This window comes from Martes martes (genome assembly GCF_963455335.1).
Source record: "Martes martes genome assembly, chromosome: 12".
NCBI lineage: Eukaryota > Metazoa > Chordata > Mammalia > Carnivora > Mustelidae > Martes > Martes martes.
In genome coordinates this window covers 86,927,364-86,939,181 of record NC_137900.1, presented here as the reverse complement: position 1 = coordinate 86,939,181, position 11,818 = coordinate 86,927,364, and the positions used below count along the sequence as shown (strand labels likewise).

Below are 11,818 nucleotides of genomic sequence, written 5' to 3'. Positions count from 1 at the left end.
CATTGCCCTCTCTGTGTGCACATTCCTAACTCCTATTAACATTAACAGGCACCACACATGCACACGGAGGAGATGCCAGCCTTGGTAGTGTGTATGCATGGCAGCTGTGGTGACTAAATAATCCATATGGCTCTGAAGAGAAGTTATGGTTTACTAGGTCTAAAGTCACAGCCACAGTGGTGGAATTCAGACACTAGAAGCAAGCCTCAATACAAATGCTTTATTCAAACTCTCTCCTATCTAACCACAGCCTGGTAGCAGTTAGGGCAGCGGTTTACAATTCTACCTCTAGCAATGGTTTATAGAGGTTAAAAAAAAAAAAAAAAAAGTTCCATGTTTGAACAAATCTTAAATTCTTCATGGGCCCAGAGAAGTTCTGTCTTCCTCCCAGTCCACCACTCCAATCCCAGTATTCATTCATGCATTTCCCCACAAAATATAGAAAATCACATAGTAGCTTTACAGGGAGAAAAATCAAAAGTCTGGCTTAAACCACCATAGTCAGCAAAATCAGAATCAAGTATGAAACTCAATCTTCAACATAAAAATCAAAAAATGCAGTGATCTTATACAACACATACATGCTGAAATATAAATTCCACAGGTGTGTAAAGTACAGAGTATAATCACTAATTCTAATTGTTCCTGCTTCTAGGTATTGAAGTCAGTCTTACTGCTCATTTAATACAGTTTCCTGAAGCCAAAGTCAACAACTTACTCCTTCTTTCCTTAGTGAAGAAAATATTCTTGTGAAGTTCAGTTTAGTGAAGACGTTACTGCACAAACGCACACACAAATTTACACTCTGAAAAGAGGTGCTAACAGTTTACTAGCCATGTTGCTGAAATTAGGCTTTAGAAAAAAAGACTAGACAACACAAAATTCTTAGTATACTCTCATGTAAGAGAGAGTACAATAAAAACTTCCTATTTGTATCTCCAATTAGGTCAATTAATAGAAAAATTCTGTAACACCACATTTCTATAATCATAAGAGGGGAAAAAAATACAGCAATGTTCTAGAAGCTTCTCTAGACCTTTCAATCAATTTTATTTATATGCAAAATCAAGAGAAACTTAAAAAAAAAAAAAAACACACACACACAACAAAAAAAAAAAAAAACAAAGCTCCTCCTGATGCTAAAGCTCTCAATTTACTGACAGGCAAATGGCTTCATGCTGCCACTTAATCTCATTTCTTGCATAATGCCCTCTAATTAGCATATCAAAGTGAATTAATACTTCTAGGGCATTAGCAATGGGGAAATCTGCTCCAGGCTCACAATAGCAGTTAAGAGAGAGCCAAGAAATCCTCAAAAACACCACAAACCACTTTGCATTGCAAAACTGTTCAATTTATTTATCCTCTCTCTCTAAACACTTTTACCGCACACTGTTTTACTACTGTTCACCAAACAAAATGATAATTGCCAAAGTTACCAGCATCTGTAATGCCTGTTTAGAATCTTAATTTAGATTATGTTGCAGATAATTTCTATATGCAACCATTTGTTCTATTATAAATGTTAATATAGAGACAGTGGAAATGTTGACATTCTCAATTAGTTAATTTGAATTTGAAATAAAATTTTATGGGATTTTAAAATTTATGAATTTTTTAATGTAAAAAGCCACCTGCTGGACTCTGATGCCTAAGAAATGTGCTTTGAAAACTGATGTATCACATAAAACAAAACAAACACACAAAAAAGTCATTTTGCCATAACATATGTCGAGTCTCCCAAATAATGGTTTAAACATTGTGAGGAATCATCAGCATTAAAAGGATTACATTGTATACGAAGTCCTCATTAGTATGATCACACAAAAAGGGTTATTGTTCAAAAGAGCTTTTTTAAAGCAGTTACACTCAAGAAAAAAAGTACAAAACTTTTAACAATTACTTTTATCCATAATTAATTTTAATTGTCTTCAGTCCTAATCAGCTACTATCATGTAGTCAGTCCTCCCCCCAAAAAAACCATGCCAGTTCAACTTAACACATTCTATCACACCATTTTTTTTGCTAGAGATACACTCAAATGTAGTATCAAAGCAAACTACCATTACCATCAAAAACTACAAACATATTATATTTATAGAATACGTCCATAAAAAATAAGAGATTCTGATAAGTATTCTACCTACAAAGTCAATAATTAGAATTAAGTTTGAAGATTACTGAAATTTATTTGAACATGTTCTGTGTCTGAAGGCATAAAAAGATGCTTTATTTTTTCAGTGACTTGTTCAAGCATTGCTTATTAATTCATTTGCTAAATGTAACAACACTATAACCTTGCTGTGATAGCAATTTGTTTGATTAACTTCTGTAACTTTGTAAAAAAAATCTGATAGCCAGGTCTGGAAAACTTCCACCAACTTAAACTACATAGTGATGTAAATTACTTACTCTCCTCATATTTAAAGACTCAAATGGCCTACTGAAGTAGAGCAAACGCTTGAAAAGGTCAGCTTGAGGGGGTGGAGGGTGTGCAAGCTTTGTTAGTAACTACCTAAATCATGCTGATCACACTGATAAATGGCTAAAACACAACCCTGCTGAGAAAACAAATAAAACATTATTCTCATAGTGTCAATACTGAAATAATAAATACCTGAAGATGTCCACATGTACCTGAATAGAGGAAAAATAGTCTAAAATCTTCATTTAACTATACGTGTTTATGCTGATGTTTTAGGTATTTATTCTGAATAGAGACCTCAATGGTATGAACATAAAATAAAGTGGTGACTGATTTAGGGCGTGGTTCATGATATGCGGTTTCAATTCTTTATGACCACACTTCATACAACAGAACTTCACCTTGTACAATGCCACCATAAAGTATCAAAATATAAATAATCCAAGTAAGATGTTAAACTTAAATCTGTCTTGAAAAAAACCTTTGACAAAACTTACAAACTGAAATCTAAAGGTACAAGTGAAATTAATTAAAAGGGAAAGGATTATGGTTTGAAAGATGTACACAGATATATTTTATGAAAGCCGATGAAACACTACGCTCTTCAGGGCAAATCAGGGCTTCCTTCGCCACTGTATTAATATACTTCTGATTAGGAATAAAATTATGTAAATTAATAAAATAACATAGTAAAGTCCCAAGTAAAGGACAAAAACTACATAAATCTGTAGTAACATGAACTCCACCAAAACTAAGGCATGAAAGAATTACTTGCACAGATCAAATTAGTACTGACAAGAGGTTCAATATATTTTTATCAGGAAGGAAAAAAAGGGTTTTAAGATATCCCCCATATTTTTAAGATAATATAATTTTAAGATCTACTTGATACTGTAGATCATAAAGTTCTAAGCCAGTATGGTAGGAGGATATTTTTCTAGATTTTTCTATGAATATATTGCATCTACTGTCTAAAAGAATGAGAGGAAGGTAAGAAAGTTAGCAAAACACCACTCTTCTACATCTTCCCTCAATACCTCATTAAAAAGCTATAGTGAGTGATACAAATCTATAAAAAATAGAAAAAAAGTCAATAAAAATATTCTTAAATTGCTTTAAGGAAAAATTTGTGATAAAGCAATATAATTTATGATATTTCTGAGATAGACTGACTTTTTCCTGTTTATTTAATATTTCCAATGTAAACAAGACATAATGTGTCTAAAACTGATATGAAATTTAAAGTGTTAAAAGTCCATTAAAATTTGCTTCAAAATAATTTTGAAAGGGTGGGAGTTACAGAGAAAACAAGATTGGCCAAGTGTTGCTAGCTGCTGAAAGTGGGGAATTAGCTCATGGGGGTTCAAGTTTCTCTTCTCTCTACATGTTTTTTATGTTTCCAGTTGTCCATAATAAAAAGTTTTTAAAAACTAGAAAGTAAGTTCATTAAAACACAACAATGAATCATGTATGGAACAGTGCATTTGCTTTTAAAAGTCTGGGACAAATAATGATCATTACATCGGAAATAATTGCAAGAGCAACTTAAAAGAATACATACAGTATATATAACCGCATTTAGTCTCATATATAACGGTTTTCATCTTTCCTGTTAAATTTTCACTCCACGGATTATTTGGTTTTTATACGCTGGGAATTAAAGAATTACATGGCACTGTACAAAGGAAAAAAAAAACAAATTTTAATATTGAAGCATAAAAAGAAAAGAGAAAAAGAAGACTCCATTGAGTCTCTAAGCCTGTAGGGTCAGAATTAAATAGAGGTGTTCACTGAGAGCACTGCTCTGTCCCTCTGAAATCTAGTCATACTGATAGCACTAAAGATAAAAGGTTTAATCATATATATCACATTCTAAATGCATATAAAAACTCACATAACAAGCTACATTCTTGATCCAGTTTTGATATCTAAAATTGTTATGACTTGTTGGGGGGAGAAGAGGGTCCTTTAAAAGTAAAGCATTTTTAATAGTCATTTTCTTCTCCTTAAACATAAAAAATACTTCAACCAGCCCAACCAGCCAAGCAGCCCTTTCTCTTCCCCTGCGGACACCTCCTGCAGTAGAGAAGTTCATTAAGTTTTATGATCTTCCCAAGTCAGTCCTGCTTATAAGCCTCACAAAGGCCACAAATCTGGCAAACCATCATGTATGCCATTAGACATTACTAGTAAATGAACGCTATTTAGGGTTTGTGGTGGCAATAAATCAGAGTTTGGTTGGCAGCTATCAACATAGAGTATTTTAACCTACCATTTAGAAAGGAAAAGGCGGTGTTGATTTTTTTTTAAATACAAAATATTTTTTTCACAATATGATTCAGATTATATATTAAAATGTTGGATTTTCATTAGAATTTTTAAAAATACATTTATTTCTCAAAAAAGAACTCTCATAATTAAAGGCTTTAGAAAGAAGGCAGATTTATGAGGATGGACTATTTCACAAAGAAAAGTACTTCAAGAATCAGATTAAGATGGCCAAAAAGATGTGAGGGAATGCACCAACCAAAATAAGTATGTAGATGAGGAGACCTCGGAGCATCAGGGATATTTAATAAGAGATTGATGGTAAAATATAACTAAAAAGTAATTAAGAGGAAAATCTTCACATATCAACAATTATCTCGCTGGTTGCTTAGTTTAAAATAGACAAATATGTTGATTTTAAAGCCTGTAACTCTTCAGTTGCTTTCAAAATGCATAAATATCACAATTCAACTAGAGATGACGTTTCTACCCAAAAATAATCGTACAATGAATTTTACAAAAGAATACATTTTCAAGAAAATCAAGCACCTCATAAGAAAAGTATACTTTCCCTACCTCTGAACAAGAAAATAATATAATTGTGGTAGATCACCCATTTATCTGTCAGAAGGGAAAAATACCTTTTCATATTTGGTAGGAGAGAAAAAAGATGTTTTCCAAACTAAATCCCTCATGTGCATCAGAACTGGCTGTGTTCACTGCCTAATCAGAAACCTCAAAATCTACTGGCAGATCTATAAATACAGAAATTTTTTTAATGATTTTATCTTATTTTAGGAAAAGCACAACTGAAATGACATTATCCATTGAAGTGACAGTTTCCCCCCTCCACCTTCCCACTAGTCAACCCCCTACCCCTCCATTATGCAGAATAGAGTCATCACATAATGTTCCGGTTTCTGTTACAAATGACTAGGTAAACTTTCTCTAGATTACAGAGAATTAATCTTTGGATACTATATTATTAGGTTAAATAAAATGACCTAAGGAAAAACCATTATGCAATATACATATATTCTACAATGCTTATTTTATAAGTTCATGATGTTTTGAAAGCAGAACTGTGAGAACAGACGTGGGGAGGAAGAGGGGAGGCCTGGAATTTGCTGCCCCGCTTTCTTTGCCTTAGTAACACTAACGTCTACACAGATGTTTTATTTCAAATTAAGGATACTAGGTCCAGCGTCTCTGTCTCCTTCTAAGACTAGTTTTGGAGGGTGAGGTGGAGCTCTGGGTAGTAGGGGAGAAAGGAGAGGAGAGAAAGAGCTTCACCCCAATCAATCACTTGGTACTTAAATCCCCGTCCCTCTCGAGCTTAGAGAGGCAGGCAGGAAGATGTCTCTGCCCAGACAGCCGCCTTTACTCTTTGTCGGCCGTTGCCTTTTTACAAAAGAGATAACGTGCAAACTTGAATCTGCCGGCCAAAGCATAAAAAGAGGGTCTAATTTACAAGTTATCGCTGAAAGCCTCAGAAACAATTTTCAAAACACAAAAATTTCCTTTGTCAGCTACCTCTTGCTTCTTAAATAGCAAGAGCCTTAGCAAAGCTCTCTGTGCCAGTAATCCCAGACTCTGAAAAGACTTGTTTCTTTTTCGTAACTCACCTTTGACATGAGGCTGACTATACTTTCCTTTCAGAATGGTGGAACTAAGTCTTGTGCAAATAAGCAACTAGAGGACTTATGCCTCCTAATTGAATTCTGCCTGCTGCTAAATGTCTAAACAAGAAAAGCAGTTTGCTGGGTTTGGTTCTCAAGCTGGCTAGGCCAAAACTTTAAAACAGCAAAAAAATAAATACAAATAACAAGAAGGGGGTGATAGGGGAAGAATATCAATCCCGTCTCCCTGTAATATAATGCCGTGTAAGTTGAATCAATCTTAATATTCACAACATAGTCAATACCCCAGTGCTTAGCTGTCAGCAGAAACTGAAGTGGAGCCCTGATAGCAAGAAAATCCTTGGACATTAAGCAACATAATTTACTGAGAACTGTACACTTTTAGGCTTCTAAACTAAGAATCTTCAAGATGTAATGCTTGATGTTTTATTTCATAGTCAGATAAAAATTATCTACCATTTTAAATCACAATGCTTCCTAAAGGGAGCTAAAAAATCAACAGAGTAAGTTAGTCATTTAAAATGCCTGTGGTTTTCAAAATGTAAAATCTATCTTTAAAAGAATCACTCAACATTTACAAACCATGAATACTATGTGAATGAAAAACAGGAAAACTACTCTTTAAGGATCTCAATATTTTCTGTTAATTATGGTTTTAACATATATTTTAATAGGTAGCAACAACCCATCATCTTCTCTTGATTACCTTTAGAATCAGAATAGCATTGCAGAGTGAAAAATATGCTTAAAAGGAGGACAATTCTTCTACCAACTAACATGTATATTCAGTGTGCTATCATTTGTGCACTCGATTTAAACACAATGACTTTTAATCTTTTAAATAGCATTACTTGGATATTGGATATTGCTATATCCTGGACTTAACTTTCTCTTCTTTGCCTCAACTTAAAAAACAGCAACTTTATAATACCTTATAGCTAGTGCGCGCGCGCACACACACACACACACACACACACACACCTATCAACAGTAAAGCTTGTTTAAGGCACTTATTTGCCATATACAGGGCAGATAATGCCAAATCTGAACTAAAGCATCTAAATTAAATTTCTAATTCCACTTGAGTTCCTACTGTCACCTCAAGGCTAAAATACCTTTCATTTTAAAAAGTCTAACAAGAAAATTAAACTGAAATGAATTGTCAGTAATGTCTTTTTGTGTAGTTTTTATTCCAGCACTTCTGTAAAACCTGTCGTCTCATATGTTCTCTGCCTTGAACACTTCAAAAATTGTTTAACCTGCTAATGTGAACCTTTTTCTACTTTATAAAATATATTAAACATATTTACAATGTAATGACTTCAAGCATAAAATTCAATGAAAGTAGTAATAGATTGTAATACATTGTATATGCCTAAACACACCATTACCCTTTCTGCTTCTCAAAAGTAGCCTTCCCAACTAAAACACTAATTCAAACATCCTACTGGAGTCTGTTCAATTGCATCTATTCTTCTATCTGTGGAGCTGAAGCTTAGAACTGTCTAAGTAAAACAAAGTTCAGGCGATGCTTCTCCCTGGGACTCAGTCCCTGGCATCCAGTCTCCCGTTGCTCCTTTCTAAAAACTGACATACAAACAAGGGGAAAAGGAGCGGGAGAGGGCGGCCGGAGAGGGCGGCCGGCGCTCCGGGCCCCCTCCCTGCTTGCAGCCAGGGGCGGCCGCCTGGGGACAGCGACCCAGCCCCGTCCGCATCTACACTTCATTTTATACCGGGAGCGGAACTGAGAAATCGACTCCAGATTTATTGCAGTTTTTTCTCAAGATCAGGAGGTGGGAAGGAGAGAATGATCAAAGATGGCGGTGCCCAAAAGCAGCAGCTCTCAACTGGAGAGTGGAAGGAGTAGCTCTGACCCCACCTCGGGGGTCTCCAGGCCCACTACGGGGCGCAGCCTCTTACCTGTTTTCTCTTTGATCTCACACAGGACGCTGAAGAGCGCGGGTTTCATTCTGTGACAGTTCAGGGCATGTTTCCTAAAAAACAAATAGCAAAACACAAAGGTATTAGCATCACCTATGGAATAATATGGCGCCTTCCTTTAAGTTAGACCCAAGATTTAATTCCGGCCTTCTATTTTGGAAGGCTCCTTGGAACCATGGCAAGTCAACAGAAACTCAAGTTGACTAGTTAGCGACAGCCCGCAAGCTCCGGCGGCTAAAGCTCCAGCCCGAACGAGGCGCGACCCATCTGCCCGGCAGGCAGCTGCCTCGGCGACCGCAGGGCGCGAACCCGCGCGGGGAACCTAGATAGCGGGGCAGACGATGGCGACCCGGGGGAGGGGACGGCGCGGAGGGGCTCCGGCGTCCGCCCTCCGCAGGGGGAGCGGGCGCGGCGCCTGCGACCGGCCGACTGCGGCCAGCGGGCGGTGACAGCTCGGCAAAGTTTGCGAGACGGCCCTCCCTTCCCCGAGAACTTGGCCGCCCGCACCCGGACCCGCCAGGGAACCGCCCATCGCCCCGCGCCTCCCGGCAGGGGCGGCAGCCCGCACGACGAGGTCGTCCCGCGGCCAAGTGGAGCCCCGCGCCGCGACTCCGGGCCGGAGGAGAAAGTTGCACTTCCCGCAAGTGCGGCCCGGGGCCCTCTCGGGGCGGCGTGCACAGGGTCCAGGCGGGAGGTTTGAATCCGTGGGAGGGGGCCGGGCTGCTAGAGGGCCGGACGGGGGAGGGCGAGAAAACCACAAAATCCGCGTGGCACCAAGTCTGTCCCGAGCCCCGAGAGCAACTTTGCCGACTCCCGCCCGCGTCGAGGGGTGCGGGCAAGTCCCCCCGAGGCCCGGGCAGGCTGCGGGTTTGCGGAGAAAGTTCCCTGCCCAGGGCTGAGGCCCCTGCCCCGGGCGCCACCCCGGGCCCCGACTCGGCCGCGGGCCCGGCTCTCGCACACACACAAAAGATGCTTAATGAGACGACACCAACTTTGCTTGCGCCTCGTCCAAGCTCTGGTCGGTGATGGTCATGATCTGGTGGAGGATGTCGCCGATGTCCTGCTTCCTGCCGTCGCCGTCCGCCCCTTCGTGGCCGTGCGGGGGAGGCGGCAGGGCCATGCCCCCCTGCACCGAGTGGCCGGCCAGGTTCACCCCGGCCAGAGTCTGCAGCATCCTGGATTGATCGTCCATCCCGCCGCGCGCGGGCGGGAGCGGGCGGCGGCGGCGGCTGAGGCGAAGGCTGAGGCGGCGGCGGCAGCGGCGGCGGCGGCGGCGGCGGCGGCGGCGACGAGGGAGGAGAAGAAAGGGGGGGAGGGGGAGGGGGAGGCGGCCGCGCGCTCCCCGCCCGCGCGGGGAGGGGGCGGCCCGGCCGGCGGGGCCCGCGGCTGAGGCGGTGCGGACCGGCGCCCGGCTTCGGCTTCCGCCGCCGCCGAGGCTCAGGAGAAGCGCCGGGCGGAAGCGCCGGGCTCCGCGGCGGTGGCGGAGGCGGAGGCAGCGGCGCCCGCTGCCCTCACGCGGCCGCCGCGCCGCCTCCGCGCCGCCGCGCGCCCCGCCGGGCGGCCCCGCGCAACTTGCTCCTCAGCGCCCGCCGAGTTGCCGGGACGCCCGCCGCCCCCAGCGCCAGCCTCCGCACTCCCCTCCCTCGGCCGCCGCCGCCGCCTCCGCCGCCTCGGCCGGGCGGGATCCGAGCCCCGGCGGCCCCGGGGGAGGGAGCGGCGGCGGCAGGCGGCGGCGAAGGAGGAGGCCGGCGGGCGGGCCGAGGGGAGCGAAGGGGGCGGAGGAGGAAAGTTTGGGAGCGGGCGGGCCGGCGCAGCGGGGCGCGGAGCCCGATGGAGGGCCCCGGCGGGCCGCGCGCCGGGCGGACAGCAGATTGATGGGGCGGGAGAAGTCGCCGCCGCCACTGCCGGAGCCGCGCACCCTGCCAGCAGCCGCCGCGGACCGGGCTCGAAGGCCGCTCGGCTGAGGGATTGACAGGCTGCCAGTGCCACTCACTCACTGCGGCCCCGGCGCCCGGGGGGAGGGGCGGGGGCGAGAGGGAGGGCGGGGAGCGCTCGGCACGCTCCGCCCCCGAGGGCGGCGCGCGCGCTCATTGGGCTTTACGCCTCCCGCCGCCGCCACTGGCACCGCCCTCGAGCTGCGGTCCGCCCTCTCTGGCCTCGGATCCCCACCGCCCGAGAGCGCGCCACAGGATCCTCACGCCTGGTCGCGTCCTCGGCCCGCGGGACAGGCCGACCGGGCCCGCAAACGCCGTGCCCGCACCCCGGCTCTTGATCCCTAGTGTTAACAGTCATTGGTGCGAGGAGTTGTGTATGGGACACGGGGCAACTCGTTTCCAAAGCCACCCATGTGCTTCCCCGCAGCGCCGCGAGCTTCACGCCTAACACAGCGCCTGGTATATTTTCCCGCTCTTCCCGTCAGGAGGTGGTACCCTCAGGGTTCCGCCTGCCCGTCCCAGGCCAATCGTATTGCACTAGGAGCCGAACGGGGCGGGACAGAGGCAAGAAAGCGCTGTCCCAATTGGAGCGTTCGAAATGTCTGGGCAGAGGCGGGGAAGCGGCGGATGGTGGCTCCGCCCACTCCGGGGATCACCATGGTAACCGAGAGGGCGCTGCTCCGCGTTGGCGCGGGTGCTCAGGCCTTGCGCTGTCCCTCAAGACGGGACCGGGTAAGGTGGGAGCCTGTTGTCCCGCATGCTTCATGTCTGCTCTGGGCGGATCTGATTGCCATACACTTTCTCTTGAAAGGAGAGCATAAGAAAATGTGTCAGAGGGAAGTGACTCCAGGAGGAGGGAAAGGGCCTGACATCCAGGACCAATTCCAGCCTTAACAACACTTCACGCACTCCTCAATTCTTGGTAATCCAGGGATTACTCCTTTGGCAGGGTTTGCTTTTAGCTGCCTCCAGATGGACCAAAGCTGCAAAAACGAGCTCTTTATTAACAAAGATACGTTTGCTTAAGAATAGACTGGATTTCACTTACCAACTTACCCCATCACCATGAGTCATTTAATGTTGGGGACCCCAGCCACAGATTTTCACATCCATAACACCTCCTCTTCTGCTGTTCTCTGTCTACAAATGACTAAAGGCTCACATTGTTTAGGGATCTGGACTTCGGGCTTTTGTGGACGCTGGAGGTTTCTCTTAATCCGATTTCCCAAACAGCTTCAACATGTTTTCTCCATTTGAGATCTCCTTCTAGACGGATCCTTTGGTTGGGTGGTTCTGAAAAGTCTTGTTCCTTCCCCAAACTCAGTAAGCTGTCTTATTTGAAACCAAAAATAGGGGTATGAGATATGAAAAATGGCTCTTACTCTGCAGGGTTTAATGTAGGACAAGTAGTTCTTTACATGCCAGATGGATTCTTGGAATGAAGCAGGCTACTCGGTTCCAGGTTCTTTCCTTCATATGTTGTGTGTACTTTTAAATACTCCCCACTGCAAAGCTAATAGCTAACCTTACAGTTAGGCAAGCTAAAATCTTTACAAACTGCACAGCTGCTGGAGAGGGAGTTCCAAACAATCCACTCTGCTTACTTCCAA

At 44.1% G+C, this 11,818-nt stretch overlaps 1 protein-coding gene across 1 annotated transcript in view; it reads right to left on the bottom strand.

The window, feature by feature from the left end:
- The window catches only part of PBX3 (PBX homeobox 3), a gene marked incomplete at its 5' end in the record, with an annotated part of 212,221 nt that extends 202,755 nt beyond the window's left edge, over positions 1-9,466 (bottom strand). Inside the window, 2 exons of the mRNA XM_080819906.1 lie at positions 8,254-8,327; positions 9,267-9,466. Of these exons, the coding sequence (XP_080676032.1) occupies positions 8,254-8,327; positions 9,267-9,466 (274 nt within the window). The remainder of the gene's footprint in view (positions 1-8,253; positions 8,328-9,266) is intronic.
- Between the last annotated feature and the right edge of the window lie 2,352 nt (positions 9,467-11,818).